Raw genomic sequence first — 12,281 nt, forward strand, 5'->3', positions numbered from 1 at the left:
GCTCCAACAGGTCCATGTCTTTCCTGTGCTGAGGACACCAGAAATGGATGCAGTACTTCAGGTGGGGTCTCATCAGTGTGGAGTAGAGGGGCAGAATCATCTCCCTCGACCTGCTGCCCACACTTCTTTAGATGCAGCCCAGGATACAGTTGGCTTTCTGGGCTGCAAGTGCACATTGCTGGCTCATGTCCAGTTTTTCATGCACCAGTACCCCCATGTCCTGCTGCACAGGGCTGCTCTCAAGCCCTTCATCCCCCAGGCTCTATTGATACCAGGGGCTTCCCTGACCCAGGTGTAGGACCTTAGACTTGGCCTTGCTGAATATCATGAGGATCACATGGACCCACTTCTCTAGCTTGTCCTGGTCATTCTGAATGGCATCCCGTCCCTCAGGCATGTCAACTGCACCACACAGCTTGGTGTCATCTGCACATTTGCTAAGAATGCACTCATGTTGCACCTGAAACCTTCGAAGGATGGAGATGACACCAACTCCCTGGGAAATCACCTCATTGCCGCCATGATCCAATCATACATTCACAACAGTGAAGCGCCTGCCTCTCCCTGATTCCCTCCTGGTGGGTGTCTGAAGGCTCTCTATAGTCTCCCCAAAGCCACCTTTTCTCCTGACTGAACAAACCCAGCTGCCTCACCCTCCCACAGTGAGAAAGTTGACCTTAGAAACGCATGCTGGAGAAGCATCAGTCCTTGCAGTCCTGCTTGATACTCTTGCATCTGCAAGGGGCTTCAGGGTTGAGAGAATATCATCACCTACCTGCCTTTAACTTGTGCATGTCATCATGATGTCATTCACAGGTGCTGCAGGCTCTGAGGAGAGCCCAGTCTGAACAAGCAGTCATTCACAATTGAACTTTGAACTTAAAATGTTTCAGGCTCACAAGAAAACACTACATCACTAGGAGAGGCTGGCTCAGGTGCTCACCCCTACACACAGAAGCAATTTAAGAATCATGGGAAGAAAATCAGGATTCGCAGAAGCTACCATCAGAGGTGACAGAAACACCAAAGCGTTCAGGCCAGAAGGGACCTTGGGAGTACTCCAGACCAACCTCCTGCTCTCTTCAGGATGAACAGTAAATTCCCACCATGTTCCTCAGGGCTTTCTTCAACAGAAAGGGAAGCTTCTATAGGTATGTCAGTGAGAAAAGGAGGACGAGGGAAAATGTGGGTCCCCTCCGGAATGAAACGGGTGACCTGGTTACCCAGGATATGGAGAAGGCTGAGGTACTCAACGACTTCTTTGCCTCAGTCTTCACTGGCAAATCCTTGAGCCACGCTGCCCAGGTCGCAGAAGGCAGGGACTGGGAGAATGCAGAACCGCCCACTGCAGAAGAAGATCAGGTTCGAGAATATCTAAGGAACCTGAAGGTGCACAAGTCCATGGGACCTGATGAGTTGCATACACAGGTCTTGAGGGAACTGGCGGATGAAGTGGCCAGGCCGCACTCCATCATATTTGAAAAGTCCTGGCAGTCTGGCAAAGTTCCCACCAACTGGAAGAGGGGGAACATAACCCCCATTTTTAAGAAGGGTAAAAAGGAAGACCCAGGGAACTACAGGCCGGTCAGTCTCACCTCTGTGCCTGGCAAGATTATGGAGCAGACCCTCCTGGAGACTATGCTCAGGCACATGGAAAATTAGGAGGTGATTGGTGACAGTCAAAGCATTTGACACTGTCCTGCACGACATCCTTGTCTCTAAATTGGAGAGACATGGATTCGATTGGATGGACCACTCGGTGGATAAGGAATTGGCTGGATGGTCACACTCAAAGAGTTGTGGTCAACAGCTCAATGTCCAAGTGGAGAACGGTGACGAGTGGCGTTCCTCAGGGGTTGGTACCGGGACCGGCACTGTTCAACACCTTTGTCGGCAACATGGACAATGGGATTGAGTGCACCCTCAGCAAGTTTGCCAACGACACCAAGCTGTGTGGTGTGGTCAACATGTTGGAGGGAAGGGATGCCATCCAGAGAGACCTTGACAGGCTGGAGAGGTGGGCCTCTGCAAACCGCATGAAGTTCAACAAGGCCAAATCCAAGGTCCTGCACATGGGTCAGGGCAATCCCAAGCACGACTACAGGCTAGGCAAGGAATGGATTGAAAGCAGCCCCGAGGAGAAGGACTTGGGGGTATTGATTGATGAGAAGTTCAACATGAGCCAGCAGTGTGTGCTTGCAGCCCAGAAAGCCAACCATGTCCTGGGCTGCATCAAAAGAGGCGTGACCAGCAGGTCGAGGGAGGTGATCCTACCCCTGTACTCCACTCTTGTGAGACCCCACCTGCAGTACTGCCTCCAGCTCTGGGGGCCCCAGTACAAGAAAGACATTGAGCTGTTGGAACGAGTCCAGAGGAGGGCCATGAAGCTGAGCAGAGGGCTGGAGCACCTCTCCTATGAGGACAGGCTGAGAGAGTTGGGATTGTTCAGCCTGGAGAAAAGGCGGCTCCAGGGAGATCTAATTGCGGCTTACCAGTACCTGAAGGGGGCCTACAGGAAAGATGGTGAGGGACTGTTTATCAGGGAGTGTAGTGACAGGACAAGGGGTAATGGGTTCAAGCTGAAGGAGTGTTGATTTAGATTAGATGTTAGAAAGAAACTCTTTACTGTTAGAGTGGTGAGGCCCTGGAACAGGTTGCCCAGAGAGGTTGTGGAGGCCCCATCCCTGGAAGTGTTCAAGGCCAGGTTGGATGAGGCTTTGGGCAATGTGGTCTAGTGGAGGGTGTCCCTGCCCGCAGCAGGGGGGGTTGGAACTAGATGATCTTTGAGGTCTCTTCCAACCCTAACCATTCTATGATTCTAACAGTGTCCTGAAAATGTTTCCTGGGGACTTTGTCTGAGATCATTGGGGGACTCCTGGGAACTGTCTGAGGAAGCTGCGGTGCCTTTTGCTGCCAGGTCAGGAGAGTCACAGGATTCCTTGACTCCCAGCAGTCTGTAAACAACCTCGAGCAGCTTCTAACAAACTCTGTCTGGACACAGTCCTGGACAACCTGCTTTAGATGACCATGCTTGAATAAGAAGTGGTTGTACATGACAACCTCCAGAGGCCTCTTCAAACACTCCTTATACTGTAATTCTGGAATTACCAGGAGTGTTTCTGAGAAATTTTTGGTGGTATTCCTGTGCTGATTTGACTCCTGGTGTCCATGGAGCAGAGCCTCCTTTTGAGGATGAACTCATTCACTGAGTAATCCCGAGGACAGGGTTGGACAGGGATTAAAAATGCCAGCAATGCCTCAATGCACTACCCTCACATCCACTGTTTTTCCCCTCCCCCCCTACAGAGGTTTGGCTGGGAAGGGACCTATGGAGGTCTCTAGCACCGTGGTCTGCTCTGAGCAGGGAGAACCTAAGAGTTCAATCAGATTGGTCAGTGCTTTCTCGTGAGCCAGCACATGTCCACTGGAACCATCGCAGTAAGAAGGGCGAGAGCCCTGCCTGGCTGGGGGCTGGGGGTAATTCTGAGGTCCCAGCAGTGTGGGAGCTCCCTGGAGCATTGTGTCTGCTGTGGGCATTCCCTCCCTTGTGCAGATGCAGCCCCACACATGGCCCCACGGCCCTGCTGTGCACATCCCCTGGGGCAGGGGGTGTTCAGTGGTGGAGAAAAGTCTCCCTTGGCATCATCCCCCACAGCAACTCGCAGTGCCCCAGCCCCCAGCGGCCCTCCTGCTTGGGCAGCCTCCCCCAGCACCCTGCCCCTGCCCAGGCTGAGCTGCGTCCCAGGTGCTGGTTCCCAGTCAGCCCTGCTCTGCACTTTGCAGGGCTCTGGGCCAGGACAGAGGCTGGGCAGGACTGCCTCTCCTAGCGACATGGGCACTGAGCCCCGCAGGACATGGCAAAGGTCAGCCCTCCCAAGGACCATGGTGAATGGCCAGGGCTGGAAAGGTGGCATGAAGAGATGGGTCTGGCAGGAGGCTCCTGGGGCAGTTTCTCCTCTCTCTTCATGAAAATAAAACCAAGCCAGGCTGAATATTTAGACTGAGGGACCCTTCTGGAGAGCCCTCATGGACATGGGTATGGTCTACATGATTCCAGGTTCTCCTCTGCATGCTACCTTGATCTGTGGGGATCACAAAGGCTGCAGAGGACCCAGGAGAAGCCTTGTCCTCCCTCTGGTCACAGCTGGACCCCAGTCATCCAGCTCAGCCCCAGGTGAGGAGCTTTGTCTGGGAGTGACTTGTGGGGTAAGAGCTGGCAGCTGGGTGGGGGAGGTTGTCCCAAGAAAATGTCCTGGTGGTGTGGTGTAACCTGTTAGGCAGCTCAGCCCCACACAGCTGCTCGCTCCCTCCCTCCCTCCCAGCAGGATGGGGAAGAAGAATCCAAAGGGTAAAAGTGAGTGAACTCGTGGGGTGAGATGAAGGCAGTTTCACAGGTAAAGCAAAAGCTGCGCACACATGCAAAGCCAAATCAGGAATTCCTTCACCACTTCCTAGCAGCAGGCAGGGGTTTAGCCCTGGGCAGGAAAACAGGGCTTCATCAGGAGTAACAGTTGCTTGGGAAGACAGAAGCCATCTTCCAGACGTCCCCCCTTTCCTCCTCCTTCCCCACAGCTTTTTTTGCTGACCATGACATTATGTGGTCTGGAATATCCCTTTGGTCAGATGGGGTCAGATGTCCCAGCTGTGTCCCCTCCCAACTCCTTGCCCACCCCCAGCCTACTCACTGGTGGGGCAGGGTGAGAAACAGGAGGCCTTGACGCTGTGTAAGCACTGCTCAGCGATAGCTAAAGCAAGGGTGTGTTATCAACACTGTTTTGGTCACACATCCAAAACACAGCACCATGCAAGCTACTGTGAAGAAAATCATCCCAGCCACAACTGTAACCGTGGGATAGGGGCTGTGAAACAGAAACTATAGAATCAGGTTGAGATAATTAGTTTGTAACCAAGGTAATAGGTAGTGAAGCTCACTGACCATGGCAAGGTACAATGCTGCTATGTTCCATGTACAGTCCCTGCCAAACTGAACAATAGGTTCGGAGATATTAATCTTATGAAGTAAGTTGCTATGGACAGGTGCACCTACAACAAGGATACTGCACATGCCTGGAAGAAGAGGGTCACCCAGCAGACATGGGTGCATGACCACCAGAGACCCCTTGAGGACCACCGACTCAAATCACTGAGCATGCGTGACGGGGAGGAGAATATGGAAATGGATTCTAAGAAATGATTATCATAGGACTGCCTTTTCTGAGAAAAACAATGAATATGTATGTTTTGATCCCATATAATTTGTGTGTTGGTGATCACCTGGCATGCACGTTGGGTGGAGCTGATTCCCCGTGCATCCAGCTCTGCAATAAAGAATGCCTGCCTTTTAACACTACATTGGTGTTATGAGGTTTATTCCCGGATTTTGGTGACACGACCAGTACAGACACATACTCTGACATCATCAAGCACGTCACAAACCCCATCATGACACAAATGACAACTCAGGGTTGGGGTAGAGGTAAGAAAAGCCAACTTGGTTGGGCTGTGACTTTTGAGGCCACCTCATGACAGCAATGAGATTTGCAGGAGCAAGCAGGCAGGCATCATGAGATCATCAAGAACACCAGATATGAAAGCTGCAGGCAGATGACTCAGTCCCTGCTGAGGCCCTGCCCTGGGGTGAAGCCACCTGTACATGCCATGGGAAATGGTGGGGCATGACATGAGAACTGCCAGATGTGACAGAGAACAGTGTGAGAAGGGAACACAGGTACAGGCAGCACCGTGTGGCCCAGCTGGGTCTCACAGGCAGTTGAAGAGCAGAGATGTGAGAAGTGACCAGACTGCAGAGATAACTGAAGGGGAGCATCAGGGATCTTGTTGTCGGTCAAGTCTTGCAAGGCCTACAGTGCCCTGGGGAGCCACCAGAGAGGCCATTGAAGGGACCAGGTGACGCAGGCAATGGTATAGGAACTAGCCAAGTTGGGGATGGGAACAGCAACCTTGGGACCAATGGGGCAGAAGTAATTGGTGAGGGTTGTTAAGTGGGGAGGAGAGCGGGGCAGAGAAAGGGAGGGATCCAAGTGGACTGGGAGGAAGAATCATGTGGAAGGGGAGAGGCGAGGGATGCAAGGAGCCAGCTGCATGTGGGACAGGGTCAGGTCAGTGCTGGTCCAGCCCAACCCTGTGCCTGCTCACCATGGTCTGTCCTGCCTTCTTCAACTCTGCTCCTGGCTGTTTGCTGTGTGACTCTTCTCACCAGCGTGTGTCTGTTTGGGGGTGAAGATATGTATGTGCTTCTATGGCCAGGCCAAGTGGGGCAGGCTGGAGGAGGAGGACAGCAGGATGTGGAGAGACCCAGGGCTGGAGCGGCCTGGTGAGGAATGGCCCCAAGGCTGCGCAGGGCACCTGGGCAGACCCAAAGCCCAGGCCCACACTGGAGGGACTGTGGCTGTGGCTGTTCTGGTGGGTACCTGCTGCAGGGGATGCACAGACCGCTTGTCACCTTCACACCAGACCAGCCTGAGAGGGGACCGGGAGGGCTCTGTGGTCATGGTGGTGTGTGTGCTGCTGGAGGTGTGGTAGCTGTAAAGGTGCTGTCCCTGGTTGGAGGTGGTCTGTGACGGGTCACCTCTGTCCATCTTGGTTTCCTTGCAGATACTGGGATTTAGCACTTTCTCTTTGGGTGAATCCAGCTTGGGCCATCGCTCACCTTGGGGTGGGTCCAGTCAGTGCCCACCACAGAGATCTGCAGGCAGCTGCAGATTCCCCTCCGGGGGAAAGTCCTGTGCACTGTCACATGTGGGATAACCCTGGGTATGTACCTCAGAGACCACTCACCATCTCCACTCTCACCACACACCAATGGCTTAGTCCAAATCCCACCCCTTGGTCTCTAACAGCCACAAAAGTGACAATTAGCTTTTCTCTCCAAAACGCAAGGAGAAACAGGACCTTTTCGGGTGAAATTCCTTGGGTCTGTTGTTGACATCAGCTTTGGAAAAACACCTCAATCATGAGGAACTGCATTGAGGAGATGCCACTTTATTACAGAGGTGCAATGAGAGAGTCTCCTCTGACCCAGGGTTAGACACCCCTATTATACAGGTGAGACAGAGCAAGTTCATTCCTCAGTACAAGTCAGATGAATCTAAACATTTACTTAGGAATAGAATAGACACAAATAAAAAAAAAAACCAGATAACAATGACAATAATGATAAACAAACAAAATAAAGTCCTGCTTTCAGATGCCCTGTGATTCACTTGTGAAGAGAGATGGGAAGTTTACCACAACTGAGAAACATCCATGAAATCACTTTCCTAATGGCCTCCTTGAGTTCCTGGTTCCTCATGCTGTAGATGAGGGGGTTCACTACTGGAGGCACCACTGAGTACAGAACTGCCACCACCACATCCAGGGATGGGGAGGAGATTGAGTTGGGCTTCAGGTAGGCAAACATGCCGGTGCTGATGAACAAGGAGACCACACCCAGGTGAGGGAGGCACGTGGAAAAGGCTTTGTGCCGTCCCTGCTCAGAGGGGATCCTCAGCACGGCCCTGAAGATCTGCACATAGGACACCACAATGAAAACAAAACACCCAAAACCTACTAAGAGACTAGCCACAATAAGCCCAGCCTCCCTGAGGTAGGCATCTGAGCAGGAGAGCTTGAGGATCTGGGGAACTTCACAGAAGAACTGGTCCAGGGAATTGCCCTGGCAGAGTGGTATAGAAAATGCATTGGTCGTGTGCAGCACAGCATAGAGAAACCCACTGCCCCAGGCAGCTGCTGCCATGTGGACACAAGCTCTGCTGCCCAGGAGGGTCCCGTAGTGCAGGGGTTTGCAGATGGCAACGTAGCGGTCATAGGCCATGACAGTGAGGAGAGAAAACTCTGCTGAAATCAGAAAGAAAAAGAAAAAGACCTGTGCAGCACAGCCTTGATAGAAGATGGCCCTGGTGTCCCAGAGGGAATTGGTCATGGATTTGGGCACAGTGGTGGAGATGGAGCCCAGGTCGAGGAGGGAGAGGTTGAGGAGGAAGAAGTACAGGGGGGTGTGGAGGTGGTGGTCGCAGGCTATGGCAGTGATGATGAGGCCATTGCCCAGGAGAGCAGCCAGGTAGATGCCCAGGAAGAGCCAGAAGTGCAAGAGCTGCAGCTCCCGTGTGTCTGCAAATGCCAGGAGGAGGAACTCATTGATGGAGCTGCTGTTGGACATTTGCTGGTTCTTGACATGGGGACATAGTCCTATGGAGGAAAAGACAGGGGAAAATTAAAACAGACTTCTCTGAGCAAAGCCACTGCATTTTTCATAGACATCCTGCCCCCTCCCCCAATTCCAAGGCATTTCCTTTCTTTGCTTTGTGCTGGCTGAATGCGCTGTGAGGAGCAGGACCTCTGCCCCTGTGCTGCCAAGGAGTCAGCTCTGCCCTGCTGCAGTGAGTACATGGGAGCTGGTTCTTGACACCCCCGATGGTCACAAGGGCTGTCAGATGCAATTCACCCTTCATGGAAATGTTCAATATCTGCACTCACCACTCCAGAGAGTGTGGGCTGCAGAAGAGAGGCTGAGCATGTCTTTATGGTGATTTTCTCTGTGTTGGTTTTTTTTTTTTTTTCCTTTCCACTATCACATCTGTTGAGTACTAGTTTTAGTGGTAGAAATCCTCTTTTTTATGATGGAAATTGTGGAGTCTTAAGACAAGACAGGCAAAAGGTCTCAGCTCTTGGTGTCTCAGGGCAGAGTCAGGAGAGCTGCATTGCCCATCAGTCTTGTTCCCAGCTGCCCTGTGCTTTCGCTTCTGCTACTTCGAGAATGACAGAAGTTACTGGAGCTGGACTCTGATGAAGGCAGGGAGTGCTGTTTCAAAGGGCAGATCTGCAAACTGTTCTTTCTCCAGCACAGAGGTGGAGTTGTGACGGAGAGGGCAGGACACGGCCCCTCTCAGAGAGAAGCAAAGGAATCTGAGAGGAGACTGGCAACCCACGAGGGATGGCTCAGCACTCCCTGGGATCCTACAGGAGAGCCGTGCCTTTCTGGGGGGTGGCATGCAAAACCAGTAGGATGAACAAAGCAGACAGTCAGATGTCCTGAAGATGGGCTGTCCTAAAGGCAGAGTCAGCTCATTGCTCAGCAGACAATGCCCAGCAGACATCTAGAGTGAGGGACCACAAGAGAGCAGCCTGAAGGCAGCCTAGCCCAGGGCTTGCCTGCAGTTTCCTCCCACTCCCTGCCCATGTCTCTGCTGCCTGGAGCTGTCCCTGCCAGGAGCTGGTGCTCTGCCCACACCTCTCCTCCCTGTCCCTGCTCACAGAGCCCATGCCACCCTCTGTGTGCTCAGCTCTGCCCTGCAGACACCTCCTGGCACCAGGGCACTGCCCAAGGGGATCTCAGTGCTCCTTGAGAAGTGCCATGGCAAATGTCCCAGGGGTGATCTGGAGCTGTGAGCAGCCCTGACCCACACAGCACCCTCTCAAGAGCAGAAGGACCCTGCCCTGCCCCTCCAGGGGGTCGCTCCTTCCACCCACAGCTTCTCCCTGCAGTGCCCTGGGCAGCTCCCCGGGCAGGCTGAGTGCTGACCCTGGCAGGCGGCAGAGTCCCTGCCACGGCACACAGCCCCTGGGCTGCAGGGACCCTGCTCTGAAGGACACAACTGGGCACCCCTGGCTGCACACCTGCATTCACAGCCACTCAAACTTGCCTCTGCACAGGGAGTCCACCTGGCACATCCCAGGAGCTTTAAGACCTTTAAGACCTTTAAGATCATCAAGTCCAACCATTGATCTAGCACTGCCAACTCCAAGCACTAAACCATCTCCCTAAGCACCACATCTAGGCATCTTTTAAATACCTTCATGGTCTCCTGGGACAAAGGGAGCTCATGGCAAGCAGGCAGCACTGCAGAAACATCTCTGGCCAGGAGCAGCTCCTCTGCAGAGCACAGCAGGGCTGAGGGCTCTGCCTGCAGGCACCGAGGGGAGAACAGCGAGGCAGAGAGAGCTTAAAGGCAGTTGGAAATGGGAGGCTTGCTGAGAGCTCACGCAAGGAGAAATCTTCAGAGCCCTTGACACGGTAAGTCTCTGGGTGCAGGGCAATGCCGATGCGGTTCCTGGAGGCATCTCCTCAAGCTGGCAGAGCCCACAGCTCCTGGGATGTGCCAGGTGGACTCCCTGTGCAGAGGCAAGTTTGAGTGGCTGGGAATGCAGGTGTGCAGGCAGGGGCGCGCAGTTGTGTCCTTCAGAGCAGGGTCCCTGCAGCCCAGGGGCTGTGTGCCGGGGCAGGGACTCTGCCGCCTGCCAGGGTCACATATTTCAAGGCACCTGATAAAGTCACTTCACCCTTTCCTCTGCCTACAGAAAGCATCAACATCACCTTTGTGGTCTCTTCAGGGCTGATCTGCTCTTCTCCTTCAGACCTGCCAACACAGAGGTGCCCCTGGGCAGTGCCCTGCTGCCAGGAGGGGTCTGCAGGGCAGAGCTGAGCACACAGAGGGTGGCATGGGCTCTGTGAGCAGGGACAGGGAGGAGAGGTGTGGGCAGAGCACCAGCTCCTGGCAGGGACAGCTCCAGGCAGCAGAGACATGGGCAGGGAGTGGGAGGAAACTGCAGGCAAGCCCTGGGCTAGGCTGCCTTCAGGCTGCTCTCTTGTGGTCCCTCACTCTAGATGTCTGCTGGGCGTTGTCTGCTGAGCCATGAGCTGACTCTGCCTTTAGGACAGCCCATCTTCAGGACATCTGACTGTCTGCTTTGTTCATCCTACTGGTTTTGCATGCCACCCCCCAGAAAGGCACGGCTCTCCTGTAGGATCCCAGGGAGTGCTGAGCCATCCCTCGTGGGTTGCCAGTCTCCTCTCAGATTCCTTTGCTTCTCTCTGAGAGGGGCCGTGTCCTGCCCTCTCCACCACAACTCCACCTCTGTGCTGGAGAAAGAACAGTTTGCAGATCTGCCCTTTGAAACAGCACTCCCTGCCTTCATCAGAGTCCAGCTCCAGTAACTTCTGTCATTCTCGAAGTAGCAGAAGCGAAAGCACAGGGCAGCTGGGAACAAGACTGATGGGCAATGCAGCTCTCCTGACTCTGCCCTGAGACACCAAGAGCTGAGACCTTTTGCCTGTCTTGTCTTAAGACTCCACAATTTCCATCATAAAAAAGAGGATTTCTACCACTAAAACTAGTACTCAACAGATGTGATAGTGGAAAGGAAAAAAAAAAAAAAACCAACACAGAGAAAATCACCATAAAGACATGCTCAGCCTCTCTTCTGCAGCCCACACTCTCTGGAGTGGTGAGTGCAGATATTGAACATTTCCATGAAGGGTGAATTGCATCTGACAGCCCTTGTGACCATCGGGGGTGTCAAGAACCAGCTGCCATGTACTCACTGCAGCAGGGCAGAGCTGACTCCTTGGCAGCACAGGGGCAGAGGTCCTGCTCCTCACAGCGCATTCAGCCAGCACAAAGCAAAGAAAGGAAATGCCTTGGAATTGGGGGAGGGGGCAGGATGTCTATGAAAAATGCAGTGGCTTTGCTCAGAGAAGTCTGTTTTAATTTTCCCCTGTCTTTTCCTCCATAGGACTATGTCCCCATGTCAAGAACCAGCAAATGTCCAACAGCAGCTCCATCAATGAGTTCCTCCTCCTGGCATTTGCAGACACACGGGAGCTGCAGCTCTTGCACTTCTGGCTCTTCCTGGGCATCTACCTGGCTGCTCTCCTGGGCAATGGCCTCATCATCACTGCCATAGCCTGCGACCACCACCTCCACACCCCCCTGTACTTCTTCCTCCTCAACCTCTCCCTCCTCGACCTGGGCTCCATCTCCACCACTGTGCCCAAATCCATGACCAATTCCCTCTGGGACACCAGGGCCATCTTCTATCAAGGCTGTGCTGCACAGGTCTTTTTCTTTTTCTTTCTGATGTCAGCAGAGTTTTCTCTCCTCACTGTCATGGCCTATGACCGCTACGTTGCCATCTGCAAACCCCTGCACTACGGGACCCTCCTGGGCAGCAGAGCTTGTGTCCACACGGCAGCAGCTGCCTGGGGCAGTGGGTTTCTCCATGCTGTGCTGCACATGGCCCATACATTTTCTTTACCACTCTGCCAGGGCAATTCCCTGGACCAGTTCTTCTGTGAAACCCCCTAGATCCTCAAGCTCTCCTGCTCAGACTCAGACTACCTCAGGGAAGCTGGGCTTCTTATATTAAGTTGGTTTTTAGGTTTTGGGTGTTTTGTTTTCATTGTGGTGTCCTATGTGCAGATCTTCAGGGCCGTGCTGAGGATCCCCTCTGAGCAGGGATGGCACAAAGCCTTTTCCACGTGC

The 12,281-nt window shown here is 53.4% G+C and overlaps 2 protein-coding genes across 2 annotated transcripts; one reads left to right on the forward strand and one right to left on the reverse strand.

Annotated features, from left to right (window-relative positions):
• Nucleotides 1-7,219: 7,219 nt before the first annotated feature.
• On the reverse strand, nt 7,220-8,179 carry LOC129197049 (olfactory receptor 14C36-like). The gene has a single exon (XM_054805034.1). It carries the CDS (start codon nt 8,177-8,179, stop codon nt 7,220-7,222), a length of 960 nt encoding a protein of 319 aa, XP_054661009.1.
• A 3,382-nt stretch (nt 8,180-11,561) lies between these two features.
• Nucleotides 11,562-11,945, forward strand: LOC129196990 (olfactory receptor 14I1-like; the record flags this gene model as incomplete). Its single annotated transcript, XM_054804955.1, has 1 exon — nt 11,562-11,945. A coding segment is annotated over exon 1 (384 nt), but the record flags the coding sequence as incomplete, so codon positions are not given.
• Nucleotides 11,946-12,281: the final 336 nt, after the last annotated feature.

Source organism: Grus americana, chromosome 27 (assembly GCF_028858705.1).
Source record: "Grus americana isolate bGruAme1 chromosome 27, bGruAme1.mat, whole genome shotgun sequence".
NCBI lineage: Eukaryota > Metazoa > Chordata > Aves > Gruiformes > Gruidae > Grus > Grus americana.